This window comes from Misgurnus anguillicaudatus, chromosome 22, assembly GCF_027580225.2.
Source record: "Misgurnus anguillicaudatus chromosome 22, ASM2758022v2, whole genome shotgun sequence".
NCBI classification, from domain to species: domain Eukaryota; kingdom Metazoa; phylum Chordata; class Actinopteri; order Cypriniformes; family Cobitidae; genus Misgurnus; species Misgurnus anguillicaudatus.
This window is the reverse complement of record NC_073358.2, coordinates 6,124,395-6,139,356: the sequence shown is the minus strand read 5'-3', so window position 1 is coordinate 6,139,356 and position 14,962 is coordinate 6,124,395. Positions and strand designations below refer to the sequence as shown.

The following is a 14,962-nucleotide window of genomic DNA, read 5'->3' as shown; positions in this document are numbered from 1 at the left end:
TAGCATCACGCTAAAAAATAACCAAAGAGTTTCGATATTTTTCCTATTTAAAACTTGACTCTTCTGTAGTTACATCATGTACTAAGACCGAAAGAAAATTAAAAGAAGTTATTTTCTAGACTGATATGGCTAGGAACTATACTCTCATTCTGGTGTAATAATCAAGGACTTTGCTGCTGTAACATGGCTGCAGCAGGCGTAGTGATATTACGCACTGCCCGAAAATAGTCCCCTGCCTTTGAAAGTAACCAAGAGGACTATTTTCGGGCAGTGCTGATGGTCTGATCAGATTCGGTGGGTTGTGCTGGGCTGTGCTAAAAGTGGTAGCGCCTAGGGGGGTCTAGGGGAGCTGGAAAATGGCTATATTTTTTAAAAAAGTGGAGTGTCCCTTTTAAAGGTTCTGTCCTCCAGGCCTGGAAAAGTCATAGTGCGTTGAAGTGTTCATAGTGACTCACAGTTTTTTCGCATTTTGACTCATAATTAATGATACTCGTTACATTTGTTATGTTGAAGTCTGCATTACACAAATGGTCACTGGAGTAAAACCCCAGGTGAGTTGAATCATCACAACATCTCCAGCAAAGCGTATGGAAAGCACATGTTCTTCATCAAATCATACACGTGGGTACTACGCGGATATTAACCTTACATTCCACTTGTATCCCTGCAGAAGATTTAGCGCCGAAATCTACACCGCAAGGGCTCAAAAGAGCTGTCGAAGGTAAAACTCAATTTTTTTAAAGATCCCTCGAGTTTGTCTTCAGATATTATGGACTGTTGGTGTGATTGTCCTCCGTTTCCTCAGAAGACATCGGAGAGATGATCCTTCAGCTGAGAAAGCAGGTGGAGAGCCTGTTCAACTCCAAGTACAGTGAGTCACGGACCAAGAATTTACAATCAACTTACGAATTTTCCTGTTATATTTATTCAACTAATTAGATTCATTAAATGTACACAAGTGATGTGCAGATTTCTTGAAAATGATGTCATATTGAGTCACGTGTCTCGCTTTAGGTGAGGCTGTTGGTCTGCCCGAGCCGGCAAAAGTGCCATACTCAAAGTTCCAGATGTATCCGGATGACCTGTACATCACAGGGTTGCCAGAGGGGATGACTTTTCGAAGACCAAACTGTTTCGGGGCAGCAAAACTGCGCAAGATTCTTGCCGCCAGCACTCAGATCAAGTTTGTTATAAAGAAGTGAGTATGTTTAAGAAAAGGTCTGGGTTTTAACCATTTTTAGCATCCCGAATTATATGACTTTCTGTTTTTAATTGAACACAAATTTTAGTGGTGGGCAAATGATTAATTTCGATTAATCGTGATTAATCAGATAAAAAATAAAAGTGAGGTTTTGCATGATATACGTTTGTGTGCTGTGTGTAATTATTATGTATATATAAATAAATACAAACACATTCATATATGTATTAAATAAACATTTACGTGTGTGTGTGTGTATATATATATATATATATATATATATATATATATATATATATATATATATTAGGGCTGGGACTCGATTAAAAAAATGTATCTAATTAATTAGAGGCTTTGTAATTAATTAATCGAAATTAATCACATTTTAATCGCATATAAATATTTGACCTGAGAACATTGAGAAGTTATTTTTTTCACATGGATTTTTAGTATACCATTGAATAATGACTGAATACATAAGCTTAAGCAACAAAATATCATTTATTTTTGTTCAACCAAGTCGTTGTACTCGGAGTCGGGCTAACGTCCATGCTAGCTGCTATATGTTTTGCATTGAGATGATACTTGAGGCTCGATGTGCTGCGGTAATATGCGAATTCCTTGTTGCATACTTTGCACACAACCATGATCTTATCGACGCTTCCATCCATTCGGTTTTATAACAAAATGTCCCATCCACGGGGCCAACCAAAGCGGTCTCATCAGCTTCTTCGTTCATGTTCACTGTGGTTTGTTGTTGTCTGAAGTCATGAACGCTAGTTGGTGCTCCAGTACAATCGGTCCGCCCAAATTCCTCCAGTGAGAAACGTTCCACGGTGCTAAAATAAGTGTGATTAAAATGTGTAAAAAAGGTGTATTTTTTGTGTAATTAATTAATCTTAATTAACGCGTTAAAGTCTCGGCCCTAATATATATATGAAAATATATATGAAAAGATTCATCTCGATTAATCACATACAAAATAAAAGTTTGTGTTTGCATAATATATGTGTGTCTGTACTGTGTGTATATATTATGTACATTTAAATACACACATACATGTATTAATTTCAGAAAAGTTTTATTTAGGTATATTTTGTATTTATATTTATAATAAAAAATATATCAAAATATATATAAATATACATGTAAATGTTTCTTAAATACAAACATTAAAGTGTGTGTATTTATTTGTACATAAATTATGCAAACAAAATGTATTTTGTATGCGATTAATCTTTTGACAGCCCTATATATATATGACTGTTTTTAACTTGCTTTTGCTTTCTTCTTCAGGCCAGAATTGTTGACAGAACAGGTTAAACACGAGGGTCTCTCTAAATCAACCTCTGATTCAGGTGAACTGATGTAACACTTTATTCTCCCAAATGATCAAAACCAAAGACATTAATTACAATAACCAAAATATCTATGTCTATACAGTATACAATGCTCATACTGATTAAATGTTCAGCAGACACTGAATCCAAAGACCAACCTGATGACCCTGGACCCGCCTCCAAGAGACCTGGATTCTCCGGTAACACCCTTAAAAAGTAGTACAGTGTTATATACAATACATGTGACAGTATTTTAACTTAAAGAGTAACTAACCCCTAAACCAACCTTTTTTGTTAATGATCTGTAAGAATGGGGCGTTATTAGTGCTGCCCTCTTCAGGTTGAACGGTGCCTACTGCAGTTGAATTTTCCTATTGGATGTTGGGTCCAAAAATGTCTTGTGACGTAAGCAGGTTCAAGCTCACCACGGCCTTGTTACGATCTCACCACACTTTAGTTCGTCCCCTCTATCTTCGTTAGGATCTGCCCGCTTTTCTTGCATTTTTAAAATATTGCCAGTGGGTGGAGTCAGGCTCTCAACAGGGGTTTAGTTACGCTTTAAAGGGACAGTTCATAAAAAAATTACAATTATGTCATCATTTCAAAAGTAGATGTTATGCATCATATTTGTGACTGATGGTCCCAGTCACCATTTACACATTCCTGCTTCTCAGAAGGAGGTTTGAAATAAGCTGAGCAGAGTAAATCATCAACCCCAATTAACCCCACAAATGTGGGTGGATTTCCTTCTATCACTAAACCTTTGGCATGCGTATGATTGCTCTTCCCACAGACAGTTTAGAGGCCAAGCTCTCCCGTATCGACTTGGCGAACACACTGCGAGAGCAAGTCCAAGACCTGTTCAACAGGAAGTACGGCGAGGCACTGGGCATTAAGTATCCTGTGCAAGTGCCTTACAAGAGGATCAAGAGTAACCCCGGCTCAGTGATTATTGAGGGCCTGCCCCCTGGCATCCCCTTCAGAAAGCCCTGCACCTTCGGCTCACAGAATCTCGAGAGGATATTAGCCGTGGCAGACAAGATTTCTTTCACCATTACAAGGTGAAGACCTGCACCAAGTTTCTGGAGTTTTTGAGCCTCTAACTTTGATTTGAGAAAAAAGAAGATATATAAATATATAAAAAAGATATATAAATATAAAACCTTCCACAAATAGGGCACAAAAACACTATTAATATTCTTATTTAACAATATTAATATTTACATAATATAAACACTATAAATATTAAAAAAATATAAATATTAAGGGGGTCATGAACTGTGCTTTTTAAAAATTTTATTAAGTTCCCTGAGATGTACTTAAAATATTGCTTTTTGAGTAATTTATGGCCTTTTCCACCGTTTTTTTTTGGATAGAAATAAACCTACACTGTTATGTCATACATTCATATTCCGATGTCCATTTTACATCATGTTTTTTCCTGAAGAATGATTAAATAAATGCTTTTGTTATTGATAAAGAGAGCGCTTTAAGCTATGAAACTTGCATGTATTATTGATATCAAAACCTCTTAAAGCTCAAGGAAAATTTGATTCCTTGGTTTTTGACTCCTTTAACTCTTTCCCCGCCAGCGTAAAAAAAAATTACCAGCCAGCGCCAGCATCTTTTATGATTTTCACAAAAGTTTAATGCCTTACAGAAAATGTTTTTCTTTAGAGCAATAGTCCATTTTCTTGAACAAGAGATCCAGATGGTTTGCTCGCCACCATGTCATCCAGAAAATGTATGTCTTTCTTTGTTCAGTCGAGAAGAAATTATGTTTTTTTTTAAAGCATTGCAGGATTTTTCTCATTTTAATGGACTTTAATAGAGCCCAACACTTAATACTTAACTCAACACTTAACAGGTTTTTTCAACGGAGTTTCAAAGGACTATAAACAATCCCAAACGAGGCAAAAGGGTCTTATCAAGCAAAACGATAGTCATTTTTGACAAGAAAAAAAATGCACTTTTAAACCACAACTTCTCGTCTAGGTCCGGTTGTGATGCGCCAGCGTGACCCCACGCAATACTTCATCACGTCAAGAGGTCACGGATGACGTATGCGAAACTACGCCCCAGTGTTTACAAGTGTGGAGAAAGAGGATCGTTCAGAAGTTGTTGTATGTGGAATGATAAGAATTAATGTCTTTGTGTCAGTTTATTGTTTATAATGGTCCACAAATGTGCGTTTTATATATGTAACACGTGACCTCCCTACGTCACTACGCATTTATGTTAGGTTGCGCTGGATCGGACCTAGACGAGAAGTTGTGGTTTAAAAGTGCATATTTTTTGGTTTGGGATTGTTTATGGTTCTTTGAAATTCTGTTGAAAAAACCTGTTAAGTGTTGAGTTGGGTATTGAGTGTTGGTGTCCGTTAGAGTCCATTGGAATGAGAAAAATCCTGCAATGTTTTCCTCAAAAAAAAAAAAAAAAGAGAGGAAAATCTTCTCGACTGAACAAGGAAAGACATTTTGGATGACATGGTGGTGAGTAAATTATCTGGATTTTTCTTTTAAGAAAATGGACTATTCCTTTAAATATAAAAACCTACACTATATCAAATGAAAGAACAGACCCTCTGCTTAAAAAAAAGTTTAATTCTACCTTCATTTCCTCTCTTTTTTCACCTTTCAAATATGTATAGTTTTTTTCAAAAATAAAAAAATTGAGATAATTGCGTTTTTGTGAAGGAGGTTTGATAGAGATCAGATTCATAGCGATGATCAAAACATACATCAAGTTTGAACTGGTTGCCTTAAGGCAGTGGTCTCAAACTCCCGGCCCGCGGGCCATTTGCGGCCCGCCCTCCCACTCTCTGCGGTCCGTGTCACCTTTCAAAAATATAACATAATCTGGCCCGCAGAAAAGTTTTTATTCACTTTTGTTTTATATTCGTTTGATTTAAACAGTCAAGTGTTCGTTCACATGTCGCGTCTAACAACGCGTTAAAACGAGTCAAAGCATTACCATGAACCGCGTGCTCCGCGATGTCGATAACGGAATGCATGATCGGATTTTAATTCCTCAACTGAACCTCGCGTCAATCACACCGTTGTCATGTGATCAGTTAATCTGGTTCGGACTTTGTAGTCCAGAAAAGATTTGTTACTTCCGGGTGGATACTCAGCTGTTACTCAGAGAAGATCGAGCTACGGTGGGGTTAGTTGTTCACCACAAGTCACAGCATCTAATGGAGACACCACATAGGGAGGGAGGCAGAGTGGTAGATGTAATGCAACACATTTTAAACTACAGATAAGAAAAAGAGCCATCAAAGTGCCCAGGTTAAGAAAAGAGAAAAGATGAGGAGAAATGTACAGAAGATAAAAGTATGTATACTGATATATATATACACACACACACACACACACACACACACACACACACACACACACACACACACACACACACACACACACACACACACACACACACACACACACACACACACACACACACACACACACACACACACACACACACACACACACACACACACACACACACACACACACACACACACACACACACACACACACACACACACACACACACACACACACACACATATATATATATATATATAATATATATATTACACACACACACACACACACACACACACATATATATAATGAAGTATAATATATTATTATGTAGCTTACTATTCAATTACACATAGAGCAGTATTATTTTTTTTTTCAGTCCAACTAGCTTATATAACATGGACTACCCATTCAAAAGTTATGGGATCACTTTAACTTATTAATATTTTCCCACATATAATAGAAAATTTATTAAAACTGAAATAACAAAGAACATAATAAAGTCAATACTAGACGAAGGCTTGTTTGCCCAAACACGTCAGAGTTTTTAAAGGTTTATTATGACCAAGCCGTATTAATAAAGGCTTTTTACTTTTTTAGAGAGTGCCTTGGAGTTTTTCTTTGTTTTTGCTATAAAGTCAATACTATGACTGAAAACAATCCAAAATAATCAAAACAGAAACACTTACTATATAAATCTATAAATCTATACCGAAATTACATTTGTTAGTTTAGTGCAAGGATATAATAGGTCTTAGTTAAGATAAGGTTAAGAAAAGATTTACTTAGGATACTTTTATAAAAAAAAATGGTATTAAAAAGATAAAACCACGGCTTATATATTTTCAAGTATTATTATACATTAATAATAGAAATTAAACATGACATTTACAGAAATATTGTACTTTTTTGAGCGTTTAAATAGCTCTGTGATGAAATATCTGTCTTATCTGTCTTGAGTTTGAGACCCCTGACCTAAGGGAATACTTCCAGTTAAGAGGGGATAATAGCAGAAATACGGATTGCCGTCATTGCTAGGAAAGCGTTTTCTCTGAATTGACGACTTAACTCGTCAATAGCGGGGAAAGAGTTAACTATAGTATACTGTATTTGTGGAGTTTAAGATTATTAAAAGGTTTTTCTGTCTTTTCAGGCCTTTCCAAGGACTCATTCCAAAGCCAGGTGCGCATGTATATTTTACATTTGCAGCCTTTTTCCTTTTCTGTATTTTGATTTAGTTAAATAAAATATTTTTTACACTTTATTTACTTTCATGCCATCCCAGATGAAACAAAACAATACCTTGTAAAAGAAAAAAAGTAATTTTAAGCTTATTTAGCATATTAATGTAAACATACAGATGTAAATAATGTCAAATTTCATTGGTTCTTGCATGTCTGCCGGCAAGTCGTCTTATGCAATATAACAAATGCAATATGAAGAAATATTTTTTGTATTTCATATTTGGGTGAACTGTTTCTTTAAATACTCACTGAATTGCTTTCTTAAACTACGTTCACATTTATACCAAAATGTTTCTGTTTGACAGCACCTAGAAGAATAACCATATTAAAGAAAGGTTACACACCAATAAATGGTAAGAATCATTCGATATTTTCTTGGATTTCGTCCAAACCTGCCAGTCCCTGTCTGTCAGGTTTAGTCTTTGTGTTTGATCAGTGTATAGCACAAAAGGGTTATTTATGTCTAAAATCTGTTTGTATCGTTGCACAACAGAAGAAGATGAGGCCAATCGAATGGGAGAGAAAGTCATATTAAGGGAACAAGTTAAAGAGCTCTTCAATAAGAAATACGGTAAGACAGTTCTACTAATTTCCTCCAAATTCTTCTATGTACACTTTATTTATAGTTTCTGATGCTCGATTTCTAAATGTCTTGTGTTCAGGTGAAGCTTTGGGTCTGGACCGCTCAGTCCTCGTTCCGTATAAATTAATCCGTGCCAATCCCGGCTCAGTGGAAGTGTCTGGACTTCCGGATGATATTCCCTTCAGGAATCCGAATACTTACGACATAATTCGGTTGGAAAAAATTTTGCAAGCCCAAGATGAAATATCCTTCAATATCAAAACCCCATTACAGTAAGTTTTTGATCTATAACGTTTTTATTGCACGTTAGACACTGCGTTATTATCGCTCAAATGGTAGAGCAATACAGTAGCAGCATAAAGGTCGTAGGTTCGATTTCCACAGAACACACACACACACACACACACACAGACTTTTTTGACATTTCTGATCTCATTGATGTTGTTTTTGTTTAGACCATTTACAGAATTGTGTACCCAGTCTTGTAACACAGGTAAGAATCATTAAACTTTTTGTTTGTGTTTACCTAAAAATAAGTCATTTGTTCTTACATAAATGTTTTGTTCCTCTTCCAGAAGCTACAGAAGCGTCCACCAATCGACGCAAACGTAAACGAGTACTTGATAGCAGTCGAGCGTCAGTGCCTACCGGAACAGACTCGGCACTATCAACCAATCAGATTCCTGTTATGGTATGCAAACTTAATATTTTAAGGGGCGGTTTCCTGGACAGGGATTAGACTAGTCCTAGACTAAAATAAATGTAAGAGCTGTCCAAACTGAAAACAACTTACACTGGCATTATCTTAAAATACATCAGTGCCCTTTGTTTGCCTCAAAATGCACACAAGTAATGTTTTTAGGAAGGCATGTTTGTTAAAACTAGTTATATTTCCTAATTAAACTAAGGCCTAGTCCTGGTTTATGCTAATCCCGGGAAACCACCCCTAAAATTTATTTTGAAGAGTTGCAACAGACGCAAAAGCCGCTAAATGCCACCTCCGTAGATATTGATATTAACCAAATGCTATCGGCACGTATTATATGTTTATCAAATAAAATTTTTATGGTATTTGTTGGTAAACTCTGTTAGTCACGTCCCTTTTTCAGCAAATTGTTTAAAGCACAGAGAAGACGACCGTAAGTAACATTCAAACTTTGGTCCCTTGTGAGTACTTGGACCTGAATACAACACGAAGGCTGCAGCCACATGCATCACAGCGCCCCCTAATGTGTAGTTCAGTTTCTTTATTTTTAGATTTTGAATTCTGACTTTCATCATTTGCCATGTTTCTAAAGTTGCGTCTTCAGTGATTTGTCTGGTCCAAAGAAGTGGATTTTTTGCATGCACTTAGTGGGTTTTGCAGCGAAAGACAGTCAAATTTGTTAAATACCAGTAAAAAATACCACTAAAGTGGCATTTGTGAAAATAATACATTTCAATTACTGACTAATAATCTTTTCATTGTCATTAACTCATTCCCCGCCAGCCATTTTTTGAAAAGTTGCCCACCAGCATTTTTTGTGAATTTCACAAAAGTTTCACAAAATGCCTTCCAGGAAAATGTTCTTCTTAAAATATATAAACATACAAATATATCAAATATAAAAACAGACCCTCTGCTTTCACACAAACAAACAAAATGGGGGGGAAAGATTTTTATCTTATCTAAAAAAAATTATCTGCTTATAAACTCTTAAATATTAGTATTTTTCTTTAAAAATATATATATTTTTTCAGCTGAAATAATTGCATTTTTGTGAGGAATTTTACTAGAAAACAATTATCAAAACATACACAGAGTTTAAAATTAGTAAATAACGTTTTTGCTTCAGTTTTTTTAATAAATTGGGTAAGTGGATAATCTAGTGGATAATCGCGGTATTGCAGATTAACATAAAATTTGCTTTTTTATGCAAATGTTTTCTCTTTATGGACGAGATAACTCATCAATGTTGGGGAAAGAGTTAAAGTGAATCCGACTGAACTTAAAAATAACAGCTTGATAAAAATGCTCATTTACAATAAAACATGTTAGACGGGTTTTGCATCTGAATTCTTTATTTGTAATTCAACTTTTTGTCTCAAGATGTTCCTAAAAAAGGATTTTGATCAAAACAAATGATTACCATTTTGGTAAAAGATTACGAAGAACTTTTACTATAGTAACTTGAACCGATTGCACACAGTAAGACTAGGACTGTTGACATAAAAGCGTGATATTTCATGAGTGTAGAGATGTTACACTTGCTCACAATCTCTTATTCTCGTTTTTTTAGCAGTGGCCTATGTACATGGTGGACTACAGCGGAGTGAATGTTCAAGTTCCCAGCAAAGTCAAATACTAAAGAAGTGTCTGATGCCATATGGAGGACCTGCGACATTAAAGGACCTTTTTTAAACTTGACAATACTGAATGCTAAATTCAGCTTTCTCCAGTGTTGCGATCCAGCAGCGACCCGCAAGTTAAGACGCGTGCGTGCCGACAGATCTGTAGTGTGAACTGTAGAATGCAGTCGTTTCTGAACGAAGTGCTAAAGATGGAGAAAAATCTCAGCATTAAATCAGATACTCTGCCAGTGCTTTATTTCTCAAAGAGGAGTGTTTCTTGTAAAAGGAGTGGCCGTTATTATTATCGCATACAAGATAAAGTATATTGCATTTCCTCCAGGACTTGTTATAGGAGGTCCCGGACACAATCATGGTTAAACAACCATCTCATAAAGAACGGGATTTGTCTTGTCCCAAATATGACTAATCATTCTTGGGATACACAGCCTTGTTTGGTGCCAAGAGCTCGTGCTGCATATAGTACGACTCGTGTAGTTAACCGAATCTCACGCCTTGCAAATGTTTGTATTGTTATTTATTTATTTATTGAAATAAAAACTTGTATATGCAGGGAATGTAAACTACCACGTATTCAGTATACGGCGTAAAATACTGAATGACAAGACTAACGACGCTTAAAACAACTAGCTACTGTATGTATTCCGAGAGAAACCTTCGCTTTAGGTTTCAGTATCTCGAGTTGGAGTGTCCTAACACGATAGCACTAACTTAAATTCAATTGAGAGACTTTTTTGTATTATTTTAGCTTTGTAAGTTAATCTTATGTTCATTAAACATAACGGCAAGGTGAGGTGAGGAGAAACCATCATGAATGTATTGTTCGTCTAAGAAAGAATGCTATAATGTTACTCTGTAATGACTGTCTCTGGAATCGCCAGTATTTATATGCTGTACCTTAATGCCATTTAGGCCTTTCAAATAAAATGTGCTGCCTTGCGTTTATTGATTTATTCGTGTGATTGTGCTTGGTTGGATTTATCCAATGAGAGACATCTTGATATAATGTTGCAGTGCCTTTCTGTGTATTGTGTATTAGGCATTGCTTATTTAATAGTATTAATTGGAAATACAGTTTTATATATAAGCTCTTTATGAGGCACTACTGCAGTTAGAATAATACATGAATGTTCCAGAAACCTCAGATTATCATTAGCACCATCTGCTGGGCTAAAGCCTAAATAGAATTGGACATTAGCAGGGGAATTATTGGGTAAATGCTTGAAATGTGCTTAAGCCAGTATTTTAATTCGTTTTATTATGCTTTATTTCCAGTAGCAATAATGAAGAGGTATAATTGCAATAAATATAATTGTATTTAACTTTTTTCATTGCTGTTACACTTCTCATAATTCTCCTAATAAGTTAATAAATAATTTAATAAATAAATAACTTTTAATATTATATAATTTTGTGTATATTTACATTATATTATTTAATATATAAATAATAAATAAATAAACATAGTTTTTAAATAACTGTCAGAAAGAGATTAAAAACACTGTTGGCACTTTAAAGAGTTGCTTTTACCATTATTTTGTTACTGTTATATGTAAACAAAGTAAAGACGAATAAGAAAAGCAGATTATATGTGCGGTTTGGTTTATGTTTTATGCCTACATGAGTGGATTTAATACAAATTTACAATTAAAGAAAACAACGTGGGCTCACCAATGTTACACTTCTCATAATTCTCATAATAAATTAATAATTTAATTAAAAAAAGAACTTTTAATATTGTACAATTTTGTATATTTAATATATAAATAATAAATAAATAAATGTAATAAATAGTTTTTAAATAATTGTCAGAAAGAGACAAAAAAAAAACACTCTTGGCACTTTAAAGAGTTGCTTTTACCATTAATTGTCTACAATTAATTAAAATTAGTACATTTGACTAATTTTGTTATTTAATGTTATATGTGAAAAAACTAAAAGTGATTAAGAAAAGGAGATTATAATGTGGGTTTATATTTTATGCATACAAGAGTGGATTTAGTACGAATTTACAGTAATTTTAAGAATTAAAGAAAACAATGTGGGCGCACCAATGTTACACTTCTCATAATTCTCATAATAAATAAATTTTATAAAAAAACTTTTAATATTATACAATTTTGTATATTTAATATATAAATAATAAATAAATAAATGTAATAAATAGTTTTTAAATAATTGTCAGAAAGAGATAAAAAACACTCTTGGCACTTTAAAGAGTTGCTTTTACCATTAACTGTCTACAATTAATTAAAATTAGTACATTTTACTAATTTTGTTATTTAATGTTATATGTGAACAAACTAAAAGTGAATAAGAAAAGGAGATTATAATGTGGGTTTATATTTCATGCATACAAGAGTGGATTTAGTACGAATTTACAGTAATTTTAAGAATTAAAGAAAACAATGTGGGCGGACCAATGTTACACTTCTCATAATTCTCATAATAAATAAAAAATTTAATAAATAAAGAACTTTTAATATTATATAATTTTTGTATATTTAATATATAAATAATAAATAAATAAACGTAATAAATAGTTTTTAAATAATTGTCAGAAAGGGATAAAAAACACTCTTGGCACTTTAAAGAGTTGCTTTTACCATTAATTGTCTACAATTAATTAAAATTAGTACATTTTACTAATTTTGGTATTTAATGTTATATGTGAACAAACTAAAAGTGAATAAGAAAAGCCGATTATAATGTGGGTTTATATTTTATGCATACAAGAGTGGATTTAGTACGAATTTACAGTAATTTTAAGAATGAAAGAAAACAATGTGGGCACACCAATGGTACACTGTTCATAATTCTCATAATAAATTAATAAATAAAGAACTTTTAATATTATATAATTTTTGTATATTTAATATATAAATAATAAATAAATAAACGTAATAAATAGTTTTTAAATAATTGTCAGAAAGAGACAAAAACACTCTTGGCACTTTAAAGAGTTGCTTTTACGATTAATTCTCTACAATTAATTAAAATTAGTAAATTTAATTAATTTTGTTATTTAATGTTATATGTGAACAAACTAAAAGTGAATACGAAAAGCAGATTATAAGTGCGGTTTGGTTTATATTTTATGCATACATGAGTCAAGCCCGTAGGCAGGGGGGGTTCGGGTGGTTCGAACGAACCTCCCCTCACTGCCAAAAGGTCCAGAATTTAAGTCGTTTTTTCGCGTGAATCTTATTGTCATCATTGTTTTTATCAATGCTTCTGACAAATATTCTGTGTTCCTGACACATTATTGAAGCTGGACGCATGACCGTACTCACCATTGAGGTCCACGAGGTCCGGATTTTGGTCATTTTCTGACGGCTCGTTTTATTTGACTCAATGCTCAGTGCTCGTTTGACTTCTGGCTGCACTGCGCAGACCGATCGGCATGTGACGTCTTAGCACCGCGAGACCGATTCGATAGTAAATGACTCAGTATGCTTTTGAATGGATCTCGCGGTGGTGTGATGTCACATGCCAACAGGTCTGAGCTGCACCCCATTAAGTAAGATAAAGTCAAAATTATTCCGAGATGACCAATCAAACCAGGCAGACAAAGGTGCAACACAGGGGTCAGATGCGCCTTTAGTGGAAGCGCAAGAAAGATGTAAGTAATCAAACGCTGACTATTATACAGCCGTTTAATGACGAGAAATATGAAACAGTGATTGTCAAGGTGACAAGACAAGAAACATTACTGCAGCTGAGCCACATGAATGTCCAAATTTAATGCGCTGCTTTAACTCCCTCCAGTAATTTACTTCCCGTTATTCAGCGTGTTTATTAACAAAATTCAATGCCACTCTTTAATTCACTGTTGAACTTGAAAACGGAAAACGCGATGCATCACGTGCGCGGTACAACCCTTCATCCACCGGTAATGCGCGTGCACGGAGTTTAAATGGGCGCACGTTCATCTTTTGGCTTAAACATTTTATTGCATTCGGTCTTAAAGCCCAATAAATAACTTACTTGTAACTTCTTCCTGTAGTGTTGAGCCGTTGAGCTCTGCTATTAAAAGTAAGTTTAAGGTTTATCATGGAATTGTAATTTTCTGAACAACTTTTACTAAAGTTACTGCAGTTAACAATAAGCCTTTTGCTTAATTAACAGACAGTAAATCAGATGTGAGAAGTTTAAAATGAAGGCTTGCATTATGTTTACATCTTACACAGTTAGTAAAATGCATGCAGGGCAAGAATAATATTTATCTAATGTGGTAATGTGAAGTAATCGTAGATTCATGTATGCTTTTTTAATAATCACAGTTTTCTTTCATGGGATATGGACCCCCTAAAGGAGCCTCGGCCGACCCATTTATAAAATTCAAGTTCCCTGCATTACTGATGTTGTATTTAAGCATATAAAGTGTATAATAATAGGGTGTGTATATTTTGAATTAATTTAATAAACTAATTATTGATAGCCTTTAGTTAATTCACTAAAATGATCCTATATTCAGTAAGCCTATGTTTACTTTACTGACATAACCCAGTGTGCCCATGGTAAAATAGTTATTACAATGCATTCCTAATGACCAACACAAATCTTCTGCATACTGACATGGTTTGAAATCTATAGTTATTTGATTCTTTGGTTTTCAGATTTTTTTTTTTTAATTCATATATGTAGAGCAGAGCAATAAGATTTTTTCCTGTGGTGCATGACCTAGAAAAAATACATATATGGACCTCGGTATTTATAAAATCGTGCGTACGGCCCTGCTCATAATTAAATACAAATGGAGGAGGAAAAACTGCAAAAAAGGTCCACTTTTTGAAAAAAAGAACCCCCCCTTTCAATAGGCTGGCTACGGACCTGTGAGTGGATTTAGTACGAATTTACAGTAATTTTAAGAATTATAGAAAACAATGTGGGCGCACTCCTTTGATGAGTAT

The 14,962-nt window shown here is 34.4% G+C and overlaps 1 protein-coding gene across 7 annotated transcripts in view; it reads left to right on the top strand.

The window, feature by feature from the left end:
* Positions 1-10,988, top strand: part of gtf2ird1 (GTF2I repeat domain containing 1) — a 43,210-nt gene extending 32,222 nt beyond the window's left edge. For 5 of the 7 annotated variants that reach the window (XM_055200529.2, XM_055200531.2, XM_055200528.2 and 2 more), the window contains 13 exons: positions 671-721; positions 806-871; positions 1,015-1,198; positions 2,498-2,559; positions 2,676-2,741; positions 3,335-3,602; positions 7,027-7,055; positions 7,423-7,470; positions 7,611-7,688; positions 7,780-7,972; positions 8,156-8,193; positions 8,276-8,391; positions 9,980-10,988. In XM_055200529.2, the coding sequence (XP_055056504.2) occupies positions 671-721; positions 806-871; positions 1,015-1,198; positions 2,498-2,559; positions 2,676-2,741; positions 3,335-3,602; positions 7,027-7,055; positions 7,423-7,470; positions 7,611-7,688; positions 7,780-7,972; positions 8,156-8,193; positions 8,276-8,391; positions 9,980-10,048 (1,268 nt within the window). In that variant the 3' untranslated portion in view covers positions 10,049-10,988. The remainder of the gene's footprint in view (positions 1-670; positions 722-805; positions 872-1,014; positions 1,199-2,497; positions 2,560-2,675; positions 2,742-3,334; positions 3,603-7,026; positions 7,056-7,422; positions 7,471-7,610; positions 7,689-7,779; positions 7,973-8,155; positions 8,194-8,275; positions 8,392-9,979) is intronic. The other 2 variants (XM_055200534.2, XM_055200533.2) reach the window with 2 other exon arrangements.
* The last annotated feature ends 3,974 nt before the right edge of the window (positions 10,989-14,962 follow it).